Source organism: Leuresthes tenuis, unplaced genomic scaffold, assembly GCF_036924035.1.
Source record: "Leuresthes tenuis unplaced genomic scaffold, fLeuTen1.0.hap1 SCAF_12, whole genome shotgun sequence".
Taxonomy (NCBI): domain Eukaryota; kingdom Metazoa; phylum Chordata; class Actinopteri; order Atheriniformes; family Atherinopsidae; genus Leuresthes; species Leuresthes tenuis.
In genome coordinates this window covers 4,687,153-4,714,338 of record NW_027325366.1, presented here as the reverse complement: position 1 = coordinate 4,714,338, position 27,186 = coordinate 4,687,153, and the positions used below count along the sequence as shown (strand labels likewise).

At 40.0% G+C, this 27,186-nt stretch overlaps 1 protein-coding gene across 3 annotated transcripts in view; it reads left to right on the top strand.

Moving 5' to 3' along the window:
* The window catches only part of hdac4 (histone deacetylase 4), a 128,783-nt gene that overhangs the window by 47,313 nt on the left and 54,284 nt on the right, over positions 1–27,186 (top strand). For 2 of the 3 annotated variants that reach the window (XM_072397852.1, XM_072397850.1), the window contains exons 3-5: positions 23,919–24,119; positions 24,191–24,336; positions 26,212–26,362. In XM_072397852.1, coding sequence (XP_072253953.1) covers positions 23,919–24,119; positions 24,191–24,336; positions 26,212–26,362 — 498 coding nt within the window. Of the gene's footprint in view, positions 1–17,561; positions 17,817–23,918; positions 24,120–24,190; positions 24,337–26,211; positions 26,363–27,186 lie in introns of those variants that run through there. The other variant, XM_072397851.1, reaches the window with a different exon arrangement.

The window sequence follows — 27,186 nt, the reverse complement described above, 5'->3', positions numbered from 1 at the left end:
TATGAAGCTCTTATGAATACTAATTACAATGAGTCTTTTTAAGAATTTACTTTTAAATAAACATTGTTCATGACTTTGACATTTCCATGAACTTTACTGCCTGTTTCACCATTTTATTCATTAATACCGCCATAAAATCATTCTATCACAGGTGTCTGCAGCTGTGCTGGAACTGGGACGCTCTCTGTCCGCAGCCACTGAACTAAAAATACAGGGAAGAATGGTGAAGAGGAAGAAGAAGGCTTTATTAGAAGCCATTATTGGTGGAATTACAACAGACTGTTGAGCTGAGGAATCATGCTTGGGAGTTTTATGCAGACCTTTTTAGGGAAGTGTGATTTGGAGTGCCGTGGCAAGCTCCTGAAGGGCTTCCCTGAGTTCAGCCCAGAGGAGAAAGTTTTATATGCCAAGGGTTTCCAAAGGAAAAACTGGGAGGGATTAAAGGAGAATGTCGTCTAAATGGAAATGGCTGCTACCACAGTTGTCGTATAGGGGGAGGGTTCTGGTTGTTAATAACTTGGTTGCCTCAACTCTTTGGAACAAGCTTGTTGCTCTGCCTCCACCAAATGGCATCATAGAGGACATTCAGAAGGCCATCTTGAACTTTTTCTGATCTGGCCATCATTGGGTTCAGGCAGCTGTTCTCTATTTGCCTGTGTCTGAGGAAGGACAGGGGCTCATCGACATCACATCCAAAATAGCCAGTTTCAGGGTTCAAACTGTACAGAGAATCCTTTATGACTATGGTCACCACTGGCTTGAAAAAGTGTGTCTGCTGTTGAAGAGAGTTGGATGCTGCGGTTACCACAAGCAGCTTTTCCTGTTGGAAATTGAGCATATGGATCTTACTGGACTCTCTCAATTTTATAGCTTGGTCTTTCAGGCATGGCAAACTTTTCCCACGAAAACCCAATGAGATCAGGCATGTAGGTGTTTGAGGAGCCTTTTTTTTCCCCAACACCTTCATCGGTACTCAAGCTCTGCTGTCTGCCCCTCTGTGGGACAGCCCAAGGGAGGCTGACCTGATGTATCCACATCTGTGGACCTGCTGAGGGAGTAATCTCACCTCTGTCAGGCTGATCCACAGGGTGGTGGAGGAGGTCCATGCTGCTCTGCCACAATGTGTCAGAATCTTTGTGAAGGTTTACCCAGCTGTAGGGGAGTGGAGGGACAAGGGGGGTTGGTTGCTATCCCTCAAAACTCCTCGACTGGAAGGTCTTCAGTTATAGAGAAACTGTAGCAAGTATGCGTCAAGGTCCTTAACTTTAAGACCTGGTCAGAAGCTCGGGAGTTGAGTTGGACTGAGTTTCTTGGCCCATATTTTTTCCCTAAAGGCAGCTGGCAGACCCTGTTGAAAAATGAACGGCAGAACTCCAGGGGAGAATTGTGCATGGGTCTATAGCTACAAACAGATACAGAGCACACATTGATCCTAGGGTTGGAAGGGAGTGTGTTTTCTGTTTTGAGGATAAAACACTCATGCATTTGTTCATTTAGTGCTCCTGGCTGTCACATTTATTTGTGCTTGTAAAATTCTAGTTTCAGGCCCTTGGAGAGCGTTTCTCTTTTCCTTTGTTCATCTATGGACCCAAATACTCTGCAGAGAAACTTTGCCTGTTGAACTTTGTATTGGGTTCTGCAAAATTGCCACTATGGCTGACTAGAGAGAACCAGATTCAGGGCTCTGGTAGCGTAGAGACGGTTTCAGTTTTGAAGGGACTTGTAAAGGCAGGACTGAGAGTTGAATATGCCTATTTTCACATGACTGACAATCTTCAGGCCTGCAGTCGTGTGTGGGCTGAGGGAGGGGCTTTGTGATTGGTGGGAGGGAACGGGTATCTGGTTCTGAACTTTTGAAATGAGCTTTTTTGTAGTTGTACTTTTGGATTTTGGGAAGTTCTCTTTTGTATACGGTTTAAACTGTGACTGATGTATTTTCTCCAACCAATGGTTATTAAAGGGACATTTTAAACCCTAACCCTCTCATCTCCTCACCACTCCTCTCCTCTCATGTATTTGGTGTGTGTGTTGATGTGTATGATATGAATGTTTTATTCAACCCCGCCCTCCGTCATGTATTAATCATGGAGCAGTCTGCTAACGCTGAAAATAGCACCTCAGAACCCAGAAAAACAAAATCCATAGTAGGCGTGGGTATGTGTTTCTGCTCTTTCATGTGTGACACAGCAGACGCAGTCTGTCATTTTTCACTTCCACACTAGGTTTTCTTCTCTCCTGTCTGCTTTCTACTTGAATGAATGAAGGAACTTAAGACTTCTGATCAGATCTGTGGATGGGAGATATTTCAAACCACACTTAGTTTTTAATTTTTGACAGTACTGAGGTCTGTGAAAAATGCCTATTATTTAGACAATGTTGTAGTGCACATTCTACTGTAACAACACTTACAAGCTGAGTGATTACATAAGTTTCGTTGGAGCAGAAATATGGCAACAATTTGTGCTTTGAACAATAGAGTTGAAAGTTCCCATGAAACAACCAGAGCAATGCTGTTTACTTCTGTTTATTCTCTGTAAAAACAAAAGTCAAACCATTCTCCTGGAAACAACCGGTTCTAAGATATTAGAATATCAAAAAACTAATATATTTATGTAGCTGCATCAAGGCATATCAAATTAAGGAAATTTGACAATAAATTATATGTAATTGTCTTGTATTTCATTGTACTCCCTGTTGCTATCTGGACTCCATCACATTTGGTATAAGATTCAAATGAAAACCACAAAAGCAAGAACTCTTTAACTCTTGATAAAAAGCTCAAAATCCAGATTTTTTTTTTTTTGTCAGCAACACACTGAGAAAAGGCTAAGAAAAGGCTAGGATAGAAGAATGTTTACAGTTTGTCATATCTCCTTGCTTTTCCTCCCTCTTTCTCATTTGGGAGCTGAAGATACTAATTGTTGTAGTTTGCTGAGTGTACAAGATTTCAGGGGCTCAATAGTCTGTGTTTTTTTTGTCTGATTTTCTATACATTTTCAATAGGGACAGATCTGGATTGCAGACAGGTCAAAAACACATTGCGTCTATGAAGCCTCGCTGCTGTAAGTCATGCAGAATGAGGTCCAACCTTATCCAGCTGAAACAACCACTTACCGTCTGGGAAAAGAAGTCACCTTCATGGTAGCACATCTCCAAAATTCCAACGTATGACCTTCAGTATGAAGTCATCCATGCCATGGACACTGATGCACCCCCATGCCATCATGGATGCTGGCTTTTGCACCTTTTGCTGATAACAGCCTGGATGTTTTTTCCTTATCAGATGCCAGTTCTGGACTCATCTGCCCACAGAACATGAGTTTACTGTTTTTTCGTCCATCGAAGATGAGCACGTGCACAATGATATATGGTTTCCTCCGTATAGTTTTAGGTTGCATTTCTCTATGCAACGGTGGACTGTATTGAGTGAAAATGTATTTTTCACGGTAGTCCTGAGCCAGTTTGACTTTTGATAATGGTGGCATGACTAGTCTTAGTTGTGCTGGTTTTGTTCTCTCCTGTGGAAAAGTCAGAAGTGCACCATGAAGGTGCAAAATGTCTCTTAGCACTTTGAATGCTCTTTTTATATCCAATCGTGACGCCCTCACCTGTCAACAACTCATCTCCTCATTGTAGACTCTTCCAGAAATGTGTTACTTGTATGGTATTTAAGCTTTTCTGTCTCTCTTTATTTTCCTGTTTCATAACTGTTTTCATGCGTGTTGCTGGCAAATACACACATATATATTAAGTTGATCTATGAATTACTGATTTAAGAAATTAGTTTTGAATATTTAGTAGAATTCCTAATTCAAACTGGAAATGGTGCTTTTTATTTAACCTCGGTGTACTTAAAAAAAAAATTAAGAATAAAAAAAAATTGATTGCTAGAGCTGAACCTGTCTGTCTGTATAACAGTATATAATATACTCCCATTATTGTAAATCCTGAGGTAATTGGTTTTATCTCAATTTTCCCTTGAGTTGCTTGAACCAAATTATTTTAAATAAATGATATTTTTGGGTGTTGAGATTGCATCAGTTTATCAGCTGTGGTAAGATTAACTTTAAAAATTAAGTGCTTAGAATAACTAGATCTAAAATAATGAAAATATATGATGATAATAATGATAATAATAAGCAACTGCAATCAGGCCAGTTTTGAGCAGGTTAGCAACTGCCAGATAAGAAATCCAGTCTTAAACATTGATCCCTTTTGAAAAACTACTTTGACGTTTTGCCTGTGAACGCTTCCTTTAAATCTTCTTCAGTTGTTTTTTCAGATTTTTCCTCAGATTTCACTAATCCTAATTCCATCAACATCTTAATCCAAGTGTAACTGCTCTTACCAATGGGCGTTCGCAAAGATGGCAGCAATTAATCCTGATTAACTAAATCCACAGCAGTTTGCAAGCTGCGGTAGTTCTTAAGTACTGAGCATGTGGGGTTTTCTAGCTTTTGGACTTTTTCCCATTATTGTTATTTTGCAACAATAAAAAATGGAAATACAAGACTAATCTGTCTTCAAGTAACAAAGTTGATAATGGGAATAATGGATCTTTTATTTGCTTATCTAGTCAGAAGAACAGGAATTTATTTGTGGTGCTGTTCCTGATTACAATAATCCAGGTCTGAAAGAACAACCTGAACGGATTTGAACCATGATTACTTGTAGGTTGACCAAATCTAAATGGCAGATGGGGCCATGGAGACTTCATTTTGCTTTTCTTTGTGAACTCATTGATTTATATTTAATTTATATATAAACTACTTGTAGCATCCTTGTGCAAAAATCACTTTGATATGTGGGGCTCAAATTATTATTTTGCATTGTTGCCTATCATTTGAATTGGAAATATTAAGAATAAAAAAGAGTGTTTCAGTATGACATTTATACCAGTTCTAAGTGATTGATCCAGTCCTGCCTTTGGGTTTCCTCATGTGTAATGCAGCACAGGTGATAGCAGAACATCAGCACTCAGTGGGGGATCAGGTTATTGTGGTTGCCTTTGCTTGCTAATGTGCAGCTTAGGAATACATTCTGTCAGTGTCTGTTTGTGAGGAAACTTATCATTTACTCTCAAGCATGTATTAAAGTCCACCAGCTTAAATAGCACGTTGTTTTTAGCACATGACTGTGTGTCATTCAGCAAGAACCTCGGATCAGAATTAGCAATCTGTGTGTCAGTGCACACGTGCATTTACGTGTAAAACGGGCAAGTTTTGTTGGATCTTAATGTTCTTGTTGACAGGAGGGTAGGATGATCACACTACATCAGCCTGTCATCAACCCACAAGCGGTATGTTTGTCCCATGTGGCCAGAGAAAATGCTGATGCAGCAGTGATGTCACACGTATAGGTGCCAAGACCTGAGCTTCAGTCTGCTAATAGCACGTTTCACTGCCTGCGGCGGTGATGCATGTAATGGTATAAACACATGGACAAGTGTGTGCACACAGCATTGTGCTAAAGGTTTTGGCATTTTAAGGATTTAAGATTATTGTCCTCATGGAGAGACCCGATTGGTCCCAAATTCAGTTGTAAGCATCACAAGTTCCTTTTTTTCATGGGAAGAAAAAGCAGGAGTCTTTCAGTAGATGGTTTGTCACTATATTTACATTTTATATTATTGCATTAGATGTGAAATATTGACAGAATGTTCTAAATCTTCTTCTCTTACTTACAGTCGCATCCAGATCAGGTGCTTATTTTACTCACTCGCCACTCACCGAGCAGACTGGCAGAGGCTTTGGTTGAATAGCTAAGAGAATCACAATCTTGTCCAATACCTAACCTTTTAGTTTTATTGCTTAAACCCAACTTAAAATGGTTAACAAATATTGTAACAAACAGTATTTGAAATCTATATGCTCTGTAAGTTACCGTTGCTGTACATTACAATGATTAGTTTATCCCTCAAATGTTCTTGACTCTTTGTGGGTGCAGCAGCATTTAGTCAAATAGTTTAATTGTTTTGCACACATCTCCCCCCCAAAAAAGCTGTGCTGAAAAAAGGCATTCTTGGACTTTGAAAGAAGATTAATGCATGTACACTTCTGTAAATATTTTGTAAGTGTCGAGAAGAGTCTGAGCAGTTGAACTGACATTATCTAACCCCCCTTCATGGCCCTGCTCGTGTCCTCGGTCAAACATCAGAAATCTTCCTTTGAAGAGTCTGCATCTTAAATAGAGATTGAAATAAAGTGAATGATGTTGGCATTCACAGGTCATTTAAGTGACTCCCTGCTAAGAGAGAGAAACAGAGAAAAAGTGAATGTGTGGGTGAGTGAGCACACTGAGAAGCTGAGGTAAATCTGAAGCTTCATTTGGTAGTGATGTACTGTAATTCTGTGTTTAGTAGAAATTGTGGGCTACAGAGGAGCTTTTTACAAACGTCAACAATCAGGGATTAACCTCTGACTGCTGTCTTTTGGCTTAAACACTTTTTCAGTTGACCCCTGTTGTGCAAGTTTCTTGTTTTGGGACTTTTCCATGGGAGTGCCAAACATTTGCAAAGGAATATTCACACCTCCTTAATGAATGAATGAATGGAGAAATCAATAAGCAGACCTTCTGTATATTACTAAATGACAAGCTTTTTGATTATTACAGTGATTTTTGAAAGCTTTGAAAATGATTCACAGCTTGTAGAACTATCTTTGGAAGAAATAACTGAGGAAATTTTGGCCCACACAGTGTTGGTTCATCCATCGACATTTGCTGCAAGTGGTTTGTGTACAGCTCTCCTAAGGTTCCAGCACAGCATTTTAATCAGGTTGAGGTCTGGACTTTGACTGAGTCTGTGAAACACTTTGATTATTTTCTTTTCAGTCATTCTGTTGTAGATTTGTTGATGTACATGAAATCATTGTCCTGATGATGACCCAGTGTCTTCCAAGCGATAGCTGTCCAACAGATGGCCTCACAATTGACTCTAGAATACTTCAGTGCACAGAGGAGTTCATGGTGGACTCAATGACTGCAAGGTGCCCAGGTCCTGTGGCTGCAGAACAAGCCCAGATCATCAGCCCTCCACCACCGTGCTTGACAGCTGGTATGAGGTGTTTGGTGCTGATATGCTGTGTTTGGTTTCCTCCAAACATGCTGCTGTGCATTATGACCAAACAAATCTTCACTTTGGTCTTGTGTGTCCAGAGAACATATGTATCAGAAATCTTGTGGTTTCTTCAGATCATTGCCACTTTGTAAACCTAAGCTGTAGTTTCATCTCTTTTCTTTAGAGAAGAACCTTTGTCCTGGTAACCCTTCCAAACAAGGTCCTTCCTATGGAAACAGTAGTGATGTACTTAGATTTTCACTATTTCTGCATTTTAGAATATGCGATGTATTGTATATGCCAGATTATTTTATTTTTTGTGAGGTCATCTATTTTTAAAAAGAAAAAAAATCCCATTAGGCCCTGACTGTATATTGTTGGTGCTTTTTGAGTAATTTTTCAGCTGAAGTAAACATCTTTAAGAAACAAAAAAACAGTTTCTAGCTCTCAATCTCTTTCCACTTAAAATGACTTTAAATGCCAGCATAGTTAAGAAAAGGTTTCATCAAAAAAAAAAAACTTACCTAGAGGACAAATCGCATTTGGCCTTTTTAACATCAATTGTACTTAGAAACGCTGAGAGACTGCATCAAATTTACCCAATACAAAGCCCAGAAAGTTTTATCTCTTATTACATTAACCCTATGTACGTACATATTCAAATCACTGGATTATATTTCTACATAAATTCCCTTGAAAAACAGTCCTAATAATAACCAAATGTTTAAAGCCTGCCAAAAAAGGAGCACATTTTATAGGAGGTAGTGTGGTGCAATGTCTACTAACACATTCAAAAGATGTGTTGGAATTAATTAACTGGGTGCCAAGAGCAACAGTGACACTTCCTGTGCATGTGTTCTGTGCTGTTAAGTCCGTTCTGACACAGACCCAAACAAGACGGCTGCAGCTGGTGCTGATGACCTTACAGTCACCAGCCTGTGTGGTTGTGAAATTTTCAAAAAGTTTGAATGAAAAGTAGTGTCAATCTGAGTGGATGATTTATGCAGCTGAAACTTAAAAATGAGAGAGAAGAGCATTGACGGTGATGGTGAAGAAGACTGATGGAAACAGATTTGAGTGCATATTAATTAGGATGAGTAAATTGCACTCAGGATGAGGTATTGTAAGAGGAAGAAGCTTTCAAAGCCACGTTTCACTTGGATGTCCATACAGGTTTGAGCATCTGATGGTATCTGAATGTGTGTGACTTTAGGTGACGGAGAGCAAAGTCTAGACTAAACAAACTTGTATAAATGAGTGTGTGTTTGCATGGCATGTCTCTCCATCCGTCCATCCATCCATCCGGCTGCACAAGCTAAACCAGGCCTTTTTTCTCCACGAGCCAAAACAGCTTTCTCCCACTCTGCACAAATTAGCAGCAGCCCACGCTCCACTCACACATAACTGTCAGAGCACAGACGCTGCAGGGAGTGAGGAGGAGGGAGGGGAAGGTGAGAGAAGATATGAGGGAGGAGGATGGAGAGGGGAAGACAAATTAAGAAAGGAGGAGGGAGAAACAGCAGAGCAGAGTGGGAGAAAGTGCCGAAGTGACAGATAATGTCGAGCGCAAGTGGTTTTTGTAGCTCACAAAAGGGCTTCGTTATGGCTCCTTTCATCAGTCCCTGTTTGACGTGCACCGTCATTATCTGCAAGAAATGTGACAGTTTTTTAAAAAGTTTTTTTCTGCTTTAAAGCTTTGTGCACATGTCCACATTCTGTCTGCACAGCCCTGATAGGCTTAGCTGAATAAAAGACTGCAAGCCAGCTGACAGAAGATGAAGAGCGGTTCACACGGGAAGCAGCAGACCTGTTAGCCTGCTCCCATCCTATGCCTGAACAGTTTATTTTATCTTTATTTCTAGTTGTCAATAATCTATGAGCACTTAAAACCTGAGAGTGGGTTAGAGGGAGGGAGCTGGAGTAGGTGTAGATGTAATGAATGGAGATGGGTGGGGGCGGATGGACATGGCAAATGAGGAGTATTTTAGGAGAAGAGGTTCTGAAAAAGCAGAAAAGAGGGCACAATAAAGGTGCATTATGCAAACATTGTTACCGTAGTGTTACCATTACCGTAACCATTTCAAAACTCTGGAAAGCAAATCTCAAAAGTGGTGAGAAACATTTTTTGGACCGTACCAAATTCTTTCTGACTCTGCATCTCCATATCTGTACTCACGCCCACATCTGTGTTTGTATATCTTTGAGAGCACTCTGGACATGTGATATATTCCTAAAGTAAACGAATGCCTAACTCTCCCCCTCCCTAAGAAATGTCCTCACAAAATCTTCTTCTCGTAATTGAAAAGAGTTAATATGACACATCAGTATGTGAGAGGACTTAAATGGGGACAACAAATGTACTGAGAAGCCAGAGATAGAGCCCCCCCCCCCCCGTAGGTCACCATGACCGGACTCTTGTCTGCTGGCCAGACCCTGATGCCTCCCCCCTTCTAACTGGAACTCACAATTTTGTGTCTCTGCACATGGCCGAATATTTGCTCACAATTCTGACATTGATTTTGTTGTGTTTGTATTTGCTCATCCGCTATAAAGTGCCCAATTTTCTGCACACCACCATATTTTTTTATTTTACTGTAGCTGGTGCTCATAATGTTAGCATTTTTTTCTCATTAATTTCAAGACTTACTAGAGAAAATCCCTGATTCACTGCAGTTCATTTGTGTTGTACGATCAAACTGCATATTTTATAAAAGAATACGACTTTTTGCTCTTTAATTGGACTGTATTTGTATTTTATTTTAGGTCCTACTCCCCTACAATGACACTTGATCCGCAGCTCATAATGACAACTTTTTGTAATGGAAAACTACATGTTTTGTATACATGTGGTCACCAGGGAGCCTACATGCCTATCAGCTCTGCTACTAGACCTGCAGATGGACCTCCAGAGCCATCTACAAACCTCCCACCCCAACACTCCCTGACCTGGCATGCATACCCCTGCCTTGTGCCAGTTTGGTAAAGGCAGGAGTTGGTGGACAGCTGCTACTTTTCGGCCAAGCCACCATTGCTCTCATAAACATCCACATAAGCATACATAGTAATAACATTATCAGAGTAAATGCCCAGGGGATGTTTTCAAATTGCTCTCAGGGCTGAAATATGCTCCACTGCTCTTTGCTCTTTCCTCTGCTCTCTCATCTTACTGAACCTTTTTTTTAAACATGGCTCACGGTGTCCATAGAAGAATTTACCTAGGTTCAATTTTCTAAAGAGATTATGAGAAAACACAAAAATCTGAGTTATAAAAGGAATATAGGAGACAGGATACCAGTTTCTAATAAAATTTACAGATATAGCTTGAAGGTTGTCACCTTCCTGTCAAATCTCTTAAAGAGAGATACACTCATCACATTCAGGTCTTAGAAAGTATGGCATAGTGCCTACAGTCCAGCTTGTTTTTGTCTTCCAGTAGAGCAGGCGATGCTTTAACCTACATTGTCTGCATCTGTACCGGTATCTTGACAGTTACAGGAGGTTGTGAGACAGTTTGTGAGAATGTAGTGGATAGGGAGAAGATTTTACCAGGTTATAAATGTTGCATATGGCCTTGTGTGTTTTGCTGCTTTGGCTGCCTGGGTAAGCTTTCAAAAACATAACAGCTGTCTGGAAATATAGGTATTGTTTACTAGTGTGTTTGCATGAACACATAGAAATTCTTTCATTTTTGTTTTTCACCTGAGATGGTATAGATGTTACACACAAAGGAAACTCGAGTCAAGAGGATGTGATGTTCCAGTAACGTTCCTTTGCCTTTGTTTGCTTTCATATGTTTTAGGTTGAAAGGTGTCAGAGCAAGAAAGATAAATTGGAATTTTTTTTGTTTACATGAAATATTTTAATGTTACTGATTATATTAAGCAGCTTTAGCTTTTTCATACAGTCCGTTTCTAGGCAGGTCTTGAAGCATCTTTGCATCAGCAACTCAGCCTGTGGTCTCGAACATATTTTAACTCAGTTGACCAGCAGTTCGCTTTTTGTTACCTCACAGCCATTTTAGAACTAATGCCTCACTACTTGCACATGTACACACCAAAGGATGATGTTATCAGAAGGCTATAGTCTCAGTAACACATATTTTGCTGCTAATCAGAGAGTAATATTGTTCTCATTACAGCTAGCTTGGGATACCAGCCATGCCTTCTCTTCCTGTTAAAGTCAGCTGCTAATGCAGAGGTCAGTTCTGTAAAGGCTTTTAAAAGCCCTGCCATGACCATATGGGTCTACAAGAGTCTTCTGGATGCTATCTATTATAGATGACCACTCCAAGGTTCAGACCTTTGCTTTTTGCTCGCAAGAGTTCTTTAGCATCTGGGCATGACACCATTACAACCAGAGGCTAGCTTTCCTTGGTCCGGGAAGAGGAGTTTATTACAGACCCTGTCTAATGGCTATGGCATGGGTTTCAGTGAGAGTCTGTTTTACCACAGACTCATTTGAGTAAAGAAATATACAATGATTTGCTGTCTGTGATTGTCTAAGAGTTTTCTAAGTGAAGTGCTTTGGAAAAAGTTACGAAGGAAAAAATACTTGGGTGCTTACAGATCTGGATGAAGTGATCTTTTCTCATAAGGCGTATGCACAGACTTGTTTTTTATGGTTTCCCCATTTACTTCTGTAACCATCTTCACAACCTGCGTTTCACAATAGACAGGTTGCACAAGGAGTTAAAGAGTTGAGCTATGGCACGCAGGGCCACTTAGGATTTTTTCGTGTGGTGTGCTGACATCCCCCAGCATCGCTGACAGCTAATGGCTCTGTGTCTGCTTTGAGCTGGTGCAGACAGGGTGGGAATTACCATTGAGATGGAAGGACAGGCTGTAAAATATGAATGAAAGGAGCTCCCCTCTGCAGTCAGGGGTTTAAATATTCTCATTTTGTTTCCTTAGTGGGTTTTTAAGAAGGGTTTTTGATGTCTTGCTGTTTCAAGGAATCCTTCAGCAATGTTTGAAATAATTTGAAATAAAATAATCAATATTTTTTTAAATACATTGCTACTTAAAAAAAACAGATTGACAGCCTCAAGCAAAGATAATCTAAATATTGTTAGCGTGTTTTTGTGTGCAGGTGTGAAATGTTTTTTTAAATGAATTATTTTTTTTCAGATTTATTCTAATCTATATCCTATTTTGGACAATAAATGGAAAATGTAACTTTGTCAGACCTCCAACTAAGATGGTGTTTGATTTAAAAAAAAAAAAAAAAAAAAGGTCTTTGATAGAAGTACTGACACATGGCTGATATATGCAACCTCTGACGAGTGGTACAGAAAGACAGGCTTAAACAATGTGAAAAAACATTACATGAATATATATCCAGCGGATGGGAACTGAGGAGACCAGTGACTGGACCATTGGGATAGGAATGTTGTCCCATTTTAATCTGACGTCCTGGGTATTCTGTCGTTTCATGATGTACCAAATGTTTTTGGTTGGTGAAAGGTCTGGACTGCAGGTAGGCCAGTCCAGAACCCAAACTCTTCTACTACGAAGCCATACTGTTGTAATAAATGCAATATGTGCCAAACTGGCAGAGATGCAGAGTTTGCCACTGGCAGAGATGCTTTTAACTGAGCACTGATACCAAGCCTAATGGTCCCTCTTCTCTTTAGACCAAAAGACGCAACTTTTGTGATTTCCAAAGAAGAATTTGAAAATATGATTCCACCAACGACAGAACAGTTTTCCACATTCCTGCAGACCATTTTAAATGTGCTTTGGCCCAGAGAAGACCACGGTGTATCTAGATCATGTTCACATACAGCTTCTACTTTGCATGATCAAGCTTTAACCTGTATGTGGATGGTACAGTGAACTGTGTTCACAGACAGAGAGATCATGAGCATCCAGTATTGATGTTTGGAGTCTTTTGATAGTATGTACTGTAGAAGAGAATATTACAACTTGAAATTACTCCACAATATGTAGATTAACTTTACCTCTGAGAGACTCACCCTCTCTAAGGTGCTCTTTTTACACTCTATAACACAAATTTCACCCATTACCCTACAATATATTTCCTGTTACCCATTTTCTTTTTAGTACCACTAACTTTTCCTGACTTTTGCTCTAAAGCTTTTTTTTAACCTGTTTCTACCATCAAATTCTAGATGAGTGGATAATTAAATAGAAAAATGTCTGACTTTTAGCAAGTGATACTTTAGACTCAACGTATTCTGGTGATAACTCAGTTCACTTTGACATTAACGACAGATCCTTTTGGTCCTGTCAAAAGAACCATCTGGCACGGTATAAATGTATATGTGCGTGTGTGTGTGTGTGTGTACGTGTATAGAAAGTATTTGTTTTGGTCATAAAATGTACTGATGGAGTGCTTTATATTTGGATTAAACAAGGAAACTAGGATATTCTTTGTGAGCTCATTTGAAATAATAAATTCACAAATCAGTTTTATTGTTTGAATGAGAAAGTTATTGATTTGTTTGTTTGTGTTAAGAGTTAGATTTAACTTCTGCATTGTGAGATTGCTCAAGAGCCTACCTTACCTGGATAGGAGGCAGAGAAAGATGTAGAGGTTTTTTTTCGGTCTATAGAAGAGCATTAGGGAGTGTGTGTATTATAAATAACCCGAATCAATAATAAACGACATGATATCTCACATATGTTGAGTCTGGTCTGGGTTTCTCTGAGGAGATGGATGAAAAAAGCAGACTCCCTCCTTCCCACTATTCCCTGTCACTTTAAAGAGAAGGGGGGAGATGAGGGCATAAGCTTTATAAAGAAAAAAAATAAGACTTGCTGTCTTCTCCCCCTACAAGCATGAGCAGGCTTTTGCTTCATGTATGCTTGCATGCCTAATGCTAATCTGTGCGCATGCATGAATGTGTGTGTATATTATGAGCCGGACGCCGTCCATTACTTATTCATCAGTAATGTCTGCCTGGTTGCCACACTGTATTTCAGCATGCCTTGCAATCATTATGCCACATGCATTATTTAAGGCACACGTGTGCATGCTGTCTCTAATGCGGATAGCTACACAAGCTATTCATCTCCGATACACACACTTATTGCCTGTTCTCTCTATGGCTGTTGCAAATCTTTCACTTGTAGCTATAGCCTCCTTTGTAAGGCTGCAAGGTTTCACACAGAACACTTTCATTCCTATGTCATTCCTAATGATCACTTATATGCTCTAGGTCCCTGCACGAGGTTCTTAAATTCGGTGTCTTTAGACTTGCAGTATTGCGTAGCACAACCAAGAACTGAGATGTAACAACCAGTGTTGAAGATGCTGCACTTTCCTGTGGCTTGGCTACTTTGTTCCAAAGTTGTTATCAAGTTCACTGTAAGACTTTTCTTGCTTCCTTGCGTTCATCCTTTGGTTGCAAGTATTGTGTGTAAAGATCCAGATGATTCCAGTAAAATGATTTGTTTTTTCCAAGATTCACTGTAACTTTGGGATGCTTGGCATTCTTACTAGTTTTCTCTTTGTTACAAAGCAGTTATTTTCGTGTACTTGTGAACAGATTAACTTAAATTACTTTAATGCTTATGAATTACTAATATATGGTTTGTCAAAGCTGGTCTGACTGCAGTAGCAGTCTTAGGCCCGACCTCAATGCTTTCATTTGGATACGCCTCCATTTTGTAGGGATACCTTGCACCATTTCCTTTGAGGATCAACGAGTAGTAGTCACATTGTTATAAAATACTCCACAGCTCATCCTTCAAACTCCACCAAAAAAGAGGAACACTCTATTCCGGGTCACAAGTGGAAATTACATTTACGGTACATAAATGACTATTTTTGCCCTAAACCCCTTCAAAACTGTCCATATCTGTCCCACTTTTTATTTTCTTACTTGATAAACTGCCGGTTCCCCACAACTGGTCTTTACTTGCCCACCAACCTATGTCCATGTATTGATTTTCAGTACAAAGGTCATGAGGCATTTCTATGCTCAGTTTCACAGTCTGGTCACTGTCCTCCCTTGGGGAAATTCTCCCTGTTCTAAAAATGAAAATGTGTTTGTCTCTCTGAGTGTGAGCATATGCCATTGTGGTTTGGGATCAGTGGCATTAGCTGTTATCAGTGTGGCTGCATGAAGCTTCGCTAAGCCTTTGACGTCAACACCATACAACAAGCTGATAACATAGACCTTTATCACGGCCAGGTGTGTGGGCGTGTTGTCAGATCAAACAAAACTTGGCTTCCTGGATTCTACGCTAAACTTCAAAAATAGCTCCTGCAAACATGCAGACAGTATCAGACAACCTAACTTGCACATACATGCACAAACACATTACTGTAGGATTTTAGTACTCACATGTGTATGAAATCAAAAGAACTCATTCAATCAACCAATCTATTAGACTTTGTTTGTGTGGCACTTTTCACACAAATTGAATGTAGCACAATGTATTTTACAGAGTTCAAATGCAAAAACAAGTGGAAAAAAAGTGTAAAAAATAAGCATTACAAACATTACATCCCAACCCAGCTCTATGTGAAGAAACAGTAGATGGTTTGATGATGATGTTCTGATGAGAAGTGCTCTCATTTTGGGAGTTTTCTCCACTTGTTTGGCTTAGTGTTAGAACATAACTCGCTGCTGTTGAAAGCCAACGTTATGACAGAAGACGAGGCAACATTTGGGCCCTCACACATCTGTTAGATCCTCATTATGACGTCACAAGTTCAGATATGATTTCTGTGACACTGGGTACATGCACACAGAATGGAACGGAATTTAGCCACAGCTGGGAGCCTTTTGTTAGGATTCGCTGAGGGCCAAGCTTCGACAGTTTAGCCACTTAGTTTAGTTTTAAGGTAAATTCATCTATACAAACTAATCAATCAGCATAACACATTTCTATATTATAGAAAAGTTTGTGAGCTACTTATCATTTCAGGAGAAGACGTTATCTCCTTAACTTAAAATAAAAATCTCTGCGTCTTCTCCTTTTCTTAAATATTTTCCTGTCCCTACACCCATTTAATGCACTTCAAACTTGGCAGGGTTACTACTAGCAGTGAATGCAATGTGGAGTTTGAGGATGTTATAGTGAAAGATGGTCTCATTCTTGGCATTCGTCTATCAGATAGGCTCATGGTGATAATCATGGTGATGAATTGATTTAACAATGTTTAACTGTAGTTCTGTGGGCCCTTGGCTCTGTGGGATATTTTCACAAGCAACTCATATGAGCTCTCTGGGTTATTGTATGGATTAGACTAAAAGTTAAGTTTTAGTTTTTGATACTCAACAACATTAAAAAGGACCTGTGGCCATGTCTGTGACCTCAGTGATTTGTGAGTTCCTCATTGTGACCTCATGCCTTAGTTTAGCATCTAAATTCATATTGACTGTTAGAGGAGCTTCACACGGCCTTATGTAATATTGTGATATTGTGTGATTTATTAGGTATTCTGAAACAATATAATTTATATTTTTGGTCTAGTGAATACTGTATTATTGAACTCAATTGAATTTAGCTCCTCATGGTGTAAAGGGGAGGAGAAAATTAACTTTGTGCCTTTTTTTCCCCACATCGTAGACTGTTAATTTACATATATTGTCCATATCTCTTATTATTACATTGTGCAGCTCACTTTGAGTATCTGAGTCTTTGCTGCCAGCTGTGACTTTTCCAGCTATTGAGTTTGTGTGACAGGAAGCCATTATGTGTGACTCTTTACTCAGCTGCATGCTCACCATGTACACACCAAGTGCCTCTTTTCATTTTTAACTAGCTGAATATCAAGCTGGCCATTGACATGATAGTGAGACATATGTGAGGTGCCTCCCCCCTGAGGAGCACTTCTTAAGAATGGACAGATTTGACACGATGGGCAAGTCCCTCAGCTGTCCTAATTGTTCATCATCATCATTCAGTCCAAAAGTCATCCCTAATCTCATTTATCAGGCATCCACATGTACTGTTAATCTGTTTCACTACTCAGTCACGTCGTTTCTTCGCCATGCCTTCCTGTGTAGAATTATTTAGTCAACTGCTTTGATGCAGCCCTTGTGCCACTTTCTATCAGTTTAGGTTTGTGAAATACACAGTGCAGCCCTTATTTGCAGATTTGTGAGGTTTAGGAATCTGTGAGCACAGTGGACAGAGATGAATGTCTGTTTCATGGGTGAATCTTCAGCTGAAGAGTGTTTTAGTTGAGAGGCAGAGCTGCACATCTGTCCGTGCTGCTGGATTCCTGCTGTGTAGGATGGTTTTAGATTTTGTTTAGCATGTGTAACAAGTAGAACATTATATGTGGACTAGTACACTACTCAGTCACAACACGAAGAGGCTGTGTACAAAAGCAGAGCTTTAGTCTAGTCGAGAATGTGGTAACAAGCTGACGCAGCCTCTTTGTTGGTTGCTGAATTAGGAGGTAAAGAGAGAGTGACGCTCGTAAAATCCTTAACATGCCTGAGACTGCCCTCTGATGTCACTGGGAGTGGGAGGGAGAGTGGGAGGGGACCAGATGAATGGAGGAACAGAGAGAGGGTGGCAGCTGGAGGGCAGTGCAAAACACGTCTGTGAGAGAAGCAGAGAGGCGACGGAGTGAGAGACGGAGATAGGGAGAGATTGGTTCTCACTGAGCAAACCAGCTCCGTCTGCTATGTCTCTGCGCGGCTGTGGAATTTAAAGCTGCGCTGGCAGTCTTACTTTTGGCTACAGGAAACACACTTTCTCTGCGTTTTGCTCAGATATTTTTCTCTGCGCACATACAAACGTGCAACAACCGGACAGCACAGCACAACTGATGGGTAAGAGCTCTTGTTATGCAAGGATTACTTTGTACCAGTACTAGTTTTCATAGCCTATAGTGAAATACTATACGATATCCTCACTCAGTTGTATTGAGTTTGTTGGGAGACTGTTATTTTTTTTCTTTTTGTTTTTCTTTGTAAAGCATGTGTTGACACTAATGGCGGCTTTTGCAGAGTTTATTTGGTGCTCATATGTTGACTGATAAAATTTCAAATTAGTCTGTCCAAGAGACCTGTACGTGTTTTACAGAGCACACCTGTTTCCTTGGAGGATTTGTCACGGTGTATGAATGTTTACTTGAGGGAATTGTGTGTGTGTACATTGGCTGTGTGGGTGTGCAGCTCTGAGTAGTGACAGCATTTATTGAATGGTTCTGATGTATGGAGACTCGCTCAGCACCAGAGCAGCCTTTAACTGAATGAAGCAGATGGCAGTGTAGCTGCGTCTATCCCTCCACACAGTCTATTGTTTATACTTCCGTATATGAAAAAAATGCAAATGTAAGTTCATATGCTCAAACCTTGTGTCATATGTATGTTTTCAGAGGGGAAAAAGAGTTTAGTTTGCTGCCATGTGACTTTTTTCTCTGGATGATGTTCTCTACTTCATCTCAGTTGACTCCAGCTTTGACAGTTCAGTCAAAGGGTAGATTACAAACCTAGATTTAAAAAAATATATTTGCTAAGACATTACTTGAAATGTCTTGCTACGTTTCTGGCATCAATCTGACGATGCTGACTTGTTATCGGATAAAGTGAAGAAAGAGCTGAAGAAAACAAAGATACACTACTACAAACTACTACACTTTTTTTTTTGCAGGTTTTAAAGTAAAGCACAGAGCCTATGCAGCACATGAACGCTGATTGTTGAATTACTTGGCTATCATCAGTGATTCACCCACCATCTCATGTCACTCCCCCTGCTCCCTGTCCAACCAACCACTGGCCACTATCCCACTACTCGCCATGGCGTTTGCCTCCCTCCTCTGTGAGCATCTGTATCTGTGGGGCCTGCACCAGGCTGACATTATGTCAGAGATTACTATTCATTCTTAATCTCTGAGAATTATGCTGATGTCACAAATATGTGCCTTTGTTTTTATCACGCATATTCTGTTTAGTGTTGCTATATATATGTTTGAGTTGTGCACGCTTCTCGGGTTGTGATTAGTAGCTGTGGTGCACAGATGCCCAGTGGGGCGAGGAACTCCCTTGGGAATCCTAGTCTATAAATAACTATGTCTGTGTGATCCATAATCTTTGCCTGAGAGGAGGATGACAGGACGGTGGGAGGGACTGAGTCAGAGATGGTGATGGATGAACCGAGACAGTATAGGGAGACAGGGAGGAGGAAGGGTTGAGCATTTTCTCTGGCTTTTTTTGTGCCAATTTCCCTTGAGTTCAGCTAGATTTCACATTATTGTGCATAATTTAGGGAAACCTCACAACTCTGTGATTTTCTCAAAGTAAACACAATTTCCTGTCCAGAAAATCAACAAAGTTTATCTCACATCCGCACTTCGTTGCTTTAATGGTCCTCGTGCTCAAACACATTCATATTTAGAAACTGCTTGGTTGGAAGTTCTTCAGCTTGCACAGTTTTCATATGATCTACAATATGTGATCATAGTGTGAGAATGGTACATAAAGTCTCCATACTTTGCATAGAAATCACTGTATAAGACTAGACTGTTCTTTTAAGACGCAGATGCCTTTATTCTAAAGTGACCAGCCATGCTTGGTCATGTCAGGTGCTGTCATGGTGAGTGAGCTTGTGCAACCACCTCTCCTTGCATTGGCACAGCGCCACAACCTCATGCCACAATCACAGAGGGCCATCTTTGTAAGCTGGGCTAATTTGTTCGCTGGTGCCTGCCTCCCGTTGTCTGCTGTATGTCACCATACATGTGTTTGCTGCCATTAGCAAAGCTTTGTTTACTGTAAATATGCCTCTTAAGGTTGGTATTCTGAGCATTTGTGTTATAGTGTAACTAATACAGTTTTCTGACCCTCTAGGAGCCATATCAGGTTGACAGGGAACTATCAGTGACACAAATGTGTCCTGTGTGCTGTCCTAAGTTGACCAGAGCAGAATTATGCAGCAAAAAGAATTAGAGGGGACATCTATCTCTTTATCTTTCACCAGTGTTCAGAGTCTTTAACAACCCTGAAACCTTTGTTGCAAATAAAACTACAGAGGCAAAAGCATGTGCTCTAAACACTTAAATGGCAATAGATACACACTTCATTGTCTTTGTGGTTCAAGTATCGGATGGAGTGTTATCAATAGCCAGCAACAGCTTGCAGTGCAATCTTAATGTGCCCACCAGTGTGGAGTAGCCTTCGAGTGGTGGGTTGGAGCAGTGATAACACCACCTCACTCCTACTCTCAATCTCTGTCTCTCTGTGCTGCCTGCACCGATACCCCCCCTCAGTCTGTGTAGCTTTAATTAGTTTGTTTTTTTTCTTCTTGTCTTTCTTATTTTAGCCTTGCAGGCAATCATTGATCAAAGGTTTGAAAGTGACCAGCCATGTTAACAGAGTAAAACAAGCAAAGGTGTTCCGGATTTGTTTTTGTAAAATGAATGAACTGGAACTGTTTTTGTCTTTTGGAACTATAATCAAAAGCATGCAAAATCTTTTCAACATTTTTGTTTTCAGTCAAGTTTAGTCAGTTGATAACTTTGTACATTTTCTCCAGAACTGCAGCAGGTTACAGGGCCTTTCTCGTTCTCCTACTGGAAATCTAAAAAGAGAGTGCTTCAGGTTACTTAACCAAGGTGTTTGTACAAATAAGTTCTAACTGATAAAGAATTACAAAACCCTTTTATGCATCACATTATAAATTCACATTTTGATGTCACCAGGTCCATGCCTTCCATGTAAGATGGTGATATAAGTAAATATGTGTCTGTTTATTTAAAAAGAAAAAAGAAGATGAGTGATGCACACTTCTATAAACCTCCACACCAAAGACACACGCTTTTATGTGTTGCTGTGCATGTGAGGCGCACACTGCCTGAGCATGAGGTTAGAACTGTATATCTGTGAAGAAATGACTTTTTTCAGTTTTCTTGAACTGGCACTGTGCCCTGAAATAATCTCTGAAAAAAAATCTGTTCCCTTTCTGGTACTTCTGATGCAATTTTGCAAGAACCACAGGAGGAGTTTCTAACCAATGCCAGTTGGTGCCCCTTCAACGGTTTCTATGGTTACTAGCTGGAAGCTAAAGCACAGCAGAGAGGGAGGACGAGGGACCTGCAAGTTATTTGTTCAGGAAGTCCAACTTCTCAAGTTACTGCTTTAACGCAGTCCTAAAAATGCTTTTTCTAGTTTTGGTGATTTAGTTTGCAATGGTTCTAAATCCAACTTTTTGTCTTATGAATCATCTTCTTGCTTTCTTTATTAATGTTTGTGTTTGATTCAAATTTGGCAAAATGATGTAATATTTGCTGTGACATTTTTTTTGTTAATTCTAAAGCAGAGATAATGTGCTCTAGTTTTAACAATAAACCTGTCTTTTTGTTACCATTTATATTGTACCATCTGTAAAAATATTCAAATTTTGTTGATGCCATTAATTACTTCTTAAGTGTATTTACTGTTTATTAGAATTGATCTAAGTCCATATAGGACCAAATAGAGTAAAGAAGGTGTAAACTGAGAGAATGCTCCATGCTTTATCGGTCACTGTGGGGTGATGATAAAGGGGAACTGGCACTTCATTTGAAATGGATTCACAGCTGATGGGAAAACAAATGTTTGTCCATTCTTGATGTTTCCTGCCTATTAGATATGTGACTCATCAGTTGTTGGGCATGTTTGTGCAACGTGTTCACAGCGAATGTAAGAGGTGCACACTGAGAATTTAACACTGTTCACTGGGAGTGACTTTGCTTGGACAAGTGAAAATGACAATCAGTGACAACTACTAATGAAGCTTTCTTTCTGTTGGTTTTTTAATTTGGAAGTGGCAAGTTTTTAATGTTGGTGAGAGGAGCAGGAATTGTATAACGCAGATTGACGCACATCTGTCGCCTGTCTAACTTGACATTTTTATAAACCTTGAGAAGAATGTTTTATAGCAAACCTTAATTCTTAAAACTATTTCAGGAAAGGTGGAGGATGAATTCTAAGCCTTTTAAGTTCACCTGCTCAACCTAACGTAAGAGAATGGATTCTTCCAATGTCCACTTCTCAGATAAGTCCTAACAAGTACGTTGACATGCATCAGCAAAGCACCAGCATGTCTGACCTGACCACACCCTTTCTTCTCTCCCTGCTGTCCCTTTGGGTGGTGTCAAGTTTCCTCCCGCACTGAAAACCTGCCTGGTACCAAACATGTCATTGGCTATCTCAGCAAGTTCACTGCCACTCCATTCGCCACCTTATTGTTCACTGGGGATGCCAGGACATCCATGATAGGCCAGGGATGTTTTGCACTGGTTTAAGAGTATTGATCGCTGGCAGAAGGCTTGGCACAGAGCAGATATTGATCAGAAAAGAACAAATGATGCATAGGGGCTCAAGAATTTATTTGAATTTAAGATTTATACTTCTCCCTGTTCTTTTTGTTGACCATCAGATCTGGTTTACTTTAACAGCTTAATCTATGAATAGATTACTTAAATTTCCACAAACCTTCACATGTAGAACTCAGGAACCATAGCAGTTGTAGATTTAAGAAGCCTGTTGGGATTTGAGGTGAGGTAGCGTGCAGACGGTTCTACAAATCAAGGCTTTAAACTTTAATTTGTCTTGTTCTCCTAATATTGTGTGGGGTTTTCCAGCTGTGTGTAAGCTGCTGGTTTACTTGCTTTTTAAAGAGAAACAATCCTAGTGAACCAGTCCTAGATATTGCATGTTGACCATTCCCTTTCCTCCTTTTTTTCTCTCTCTTATTGTTAGAGTTTTACAGGATTATTCCTATAAAGCAGATTAAATGTTGTAGGTTGGATCATCCATAGGGAATGTACCACAAACACGTCTGTTTTTTTTAATCAAGCAAATCTTACAGTTTAGTCATATGGCTGCAGTGTTTGTGCAGCTTTATTGTCTGTTATGTAGGTATTTTAACCCAACCAACATGATGGGTTCTTTTTATTTTAGAATGCTACAGCAGATCCAACCTTAAGAGTTTCAGTGCAAAAGTATTGTGTGTATGTGGGTTTTTGATGTTGGGTATCTTGTCATGTATATCCTGTTATATTTCTTGTTCTTGTCATCATTTCATCAAAAAAATTTGATTGAAAGATTCTGGCATGGTCATTACAGTTTGAAAACAAATGCTGTTTTGCTGCTTACTCCCACACACTCACTCACACACACACACACACACACACTCAAAGTCCAATTTTATACACAACAAGTCAGCTTGCTTTGCACATTCTTGCAGCAAGACTTGTGTTTCCAGATGTTTTTTGCTCTCTGCTTTCTGCTGTATGGATTTATGTAAAAGCTACATTTGGATGGCATCCTACATGATTTTGTCCCACTACAAGACAGATTGATGCCATCTTTAGCTGTTGCTTTGTGAACCACACTTCTTTTACGTTTTGGTGTTTTGCTAATGCTTATCCAGCGATTACAACTATGAAACAGACTTACGTACCAAGTATGCCAAAACTACTAAGAAGTCTTATACTGAGCGCTGCTGTCAAGACTGATCCAACATGTGGACATTTTCTGAGTTTGATAACAGGAACAAGTGTTTTTGCTGTTTAAGATTGTGAGAAAAATATTTAACCACAGTGCTATGCAAAAAAAACCAAAAAAACTTTTTTGTGATCTCTTCAAAGAGTCTTGAGCAGTCTGGAGACCTTCTGAAGGTTTTTCAAAGTTTCTATTTGGACATTTCCAGCTTTTGCGCTTAATGTCACTCCAGTCCTGGTACCCGTCTGTTTTCAGAGTTATTTATTTCCCTCCACCCCCCTAAACTTTGAATTAACAATTAACAGTCCATAAAGATTCTGTTTTCATTTCCCTTATTGCATCTAAAAGAAAATCCAAAGATAACAGTTTGACAGAAGTTAAAATAGTCATTTTGTTTTAGTATTTTCATCTATTCATGATTTCCTCATTCATTGTCTCTTCTTTTAGTGGATGTGAGCACAGCAGCGCTGCCCTCGCAGGTACCCCCCACAACAACATCAATCCTTCCCATGGACCTGCGCGTTGTGGACCACTCTCACCACCACCAGCAGCAGCCTCCCTTTGGCCTGGTTTCCCAACCTCATCCCACGCCGGCACCTTCCACAGCTTGTCCTGCATCGTCCGAGGCAGGCCGTGGGCCCGTCCTGAGTAAGTGTTGATTATCTCTGGTTGTCCCAGACTGTGCTCTGAATAACACTGTTTTCAAAACCCCTCTACAGGCCACCAGGAGCAGCACCTGCAGCAGGAGCTGGTGGCTCTAAAACACAAGCAGCAGCTCCAGAGGCAGCTTCTGATCGCTGAGTTTCAGAGGCAGCATGAACAACTGTCAAGACAACATGAAGCCCAGCTGCAGGACCATATTAAGGTGAGGTGGTAACTAGGGATGCATCGATCCGATATTTGGATCGGACATTGGTCCCGATATTGACAAAATATATGGATCGGTTATCGAAAAGTACAGCTGATCCATTATTTTTTTTTTTTTTTTTTTTTATAAAAAAAAAAATTGATAATACTTCTCAACAAGTACATAACAATCACAGAGGATTCACACAGGTTATATGAGAGACTGCACAAACTACTGTGCCTTGACGGGAAAATCTAGGTTCTTGTTGTCTGTTTCTCTGCACACTGTTGGATGCTATTTACATTTTACACTTTTCATTCAAATAAGCTAACGTAGCTGCCACAGATGTTTATGTTCTTTTATGAGACCTACATTTATCTTCCAAAATGAAGCTATCCAGCCCTCCAAAAAGCTGCAGGTAAATTAATCGGCTCGTGTTCTTCTGCTGGTATGACGGGGAAGTTTTGACCACAGATCCCCTCAGCAGACCTGGGCTGGGCTGCTCTGCTACAGGTGCGGCTGCTCTGGACTTCTCCCACCACATCAGAGCAAATGTGCAAACAAGCGTTATTTGTATAAACTGGCGGCACAATGGGGAAATAAACGGCTACTTTCTCACACGAAAAAGCTTTAAAACTTGATGTTACCTGCGCTATAGCATAATTTAATACAGAAAGCAGGTTCACTTCCTGTTTATAAAATAAAAGCATAAATTCAATACTTACGTTTTTCTTTATAAGAAAAGAAAACGGGTGTTTTATTTTTGTGAAAATGACCAGAAGTGCATTACTCACTAAGGCTGGCTTGGGTAGCAAAAACTCAAATCAAACTCTTTTTCAGAAAGCCAAGGAAAATCAAGTGCTCTGACCACAGCTTCACACTGTGCCGTTGAGCCCAGTCCAGCCCAAGCAGGTCCTGTCCAGCTCAGCGCCACAGAGCCCAGCCCTTCAATGAGTGTTTCTGTTTTTTATTGTTGTTTTAATTAAATTCAATTGTGATATTCATTATCTTGAGGTTTCCTTTTAGCTCAGTGGACAGAGTCGTTGAATGTACATTTTCAATGTAAAAACTTTTCTGAAAAGAAAAAAAAAGGTACTTATTCTGTTTCAGTGTTCCGTTTTATTTATTTATAGCTTTTATTTCTTTTTCATTATTATCAGCTGGTTCACACATTTTATTAACAAATAAACAATGGTTCATTCCTTATATTTAGATCTATTATTTTGTTTAATTTTAGGATAAGTTTAGTTAGCAAATATTTAAGTCAAACCTGAAACCTTCCACATAGGGAAAATTCAACAAAGGTATCGGATCGATATCGGGTATCGACCGATATGCAAAACCCAGATATCGGAATCGGTATTGGAATAAAAAAAGCTGGATCAGTGCCTCCCTTGTGGTAACGTGGGCGGGGCAAGTCAAGGTTCTCTGTTTGTGAGGGGTGGGCAGACTTCTTCCTTGGATACAGCTACAGCAGAACTGTACTCAGCACATTGTGAAGGGCAGGAGGAAACAAATGCATGTGTACATTAAAGTGGGTGTGGTGGTGTAATTTGATCTGGAGGCAGTATTTTGCTGCTTGGTTGTCTCCACGGGAACCTTGGCCCCAGTAAACCCTGTGTGCGTGAGTTTTGTACAGGACACTCTGCTAAAAGCTTTACTCTGGTGTTGTTCTGACCACACAGCAAGTGTGGCAGCAGGGATGATCAGTTTGGGCTGAAAATAACCCAGATGTGTGTCTGCTCTGTATCCACATTAACTTGACTGTCATAAGTGCACTCAAACCTGGCTGAACATTTGAACCTTTTCAAGAAACTTGCTTCTTTCTGTTTTTCTGTCATCCATTACATTTTGCCCTTATTTTTTTCCTTCATGTGTTCTTCTTTCCACCAGCACCAACAGGATTTGCTGGCACTCAAGCATCAACAAGAGCTGTTGGAGCATCACAGGAAGATGGAGCAGCAACGTCGCGAGCAGCAGCTGGAGAAGCAGCAGCGAGAACAGAAGCTCCAGCAGCTCAAAAACAAAGAGAGGGGACAAGAGAGTAAGAAGAAATTACTGTAGCAAGCAAGCAACATATGAAGGGACTGTAAATATGTGGTAATGAGCGAGCAACAGTTCAGTCTGTATACAATAAGGTTTAATGGCTGTGAAATACGAAAATTGTGTAGTCGGAGTACACTGGAGTCAGTGTAAAAGGAGACGTACTATATTATTCCTTTTTCTTCACTGACAAGCTGACAAAATTTGTGGAGATCTGACTGAAATGTTTATGATCTTTTAGGTTAAAATACCAAAGAACAACAGTCCAACAGCTCCTTTTTGGACCATGAGTTTTACGCACCGGTTGTTGGGATTGGAGTGACCCACCCCTCTCCTCTGCAGGGTCTTCCTCTTTTTAGATCAGTGCTTCTCAATAACCATTGAAGCACATTACTTTATGAAAGAGCGTAACAGTTAAGCCCTAGAACTCACACGAGCATATACCTCAAAGTGAGCTGAGACTACCACCCACCAGAATCACATGAATTTACTCGATTGGCAATTTCATTCTCAAATACTTAAAATTCCCTCATCTGTAGTTCAGCCATGGACAGTAGTACTGATTCCACTTTATGGCACATTCTCATCATGAACTGGTCCAGGTTGTAATGGGCAGCTGGCAGCTTTATACTCCAAAATGTATGTAGTAATTCCTTCGTTATGTATTCATCTGTGTTTTGTTTAGGTTTTTAAGTGGTTAACATCAAGACCAGTTGCTTATATTGGCTACCTTTCACCAAAGTTAACTAATTGGTTTTAATTATGGATGCACCACCAATAGTGCAATTCACATTTTTATTGAGGTCACAGTTCGAGGTCAGATTT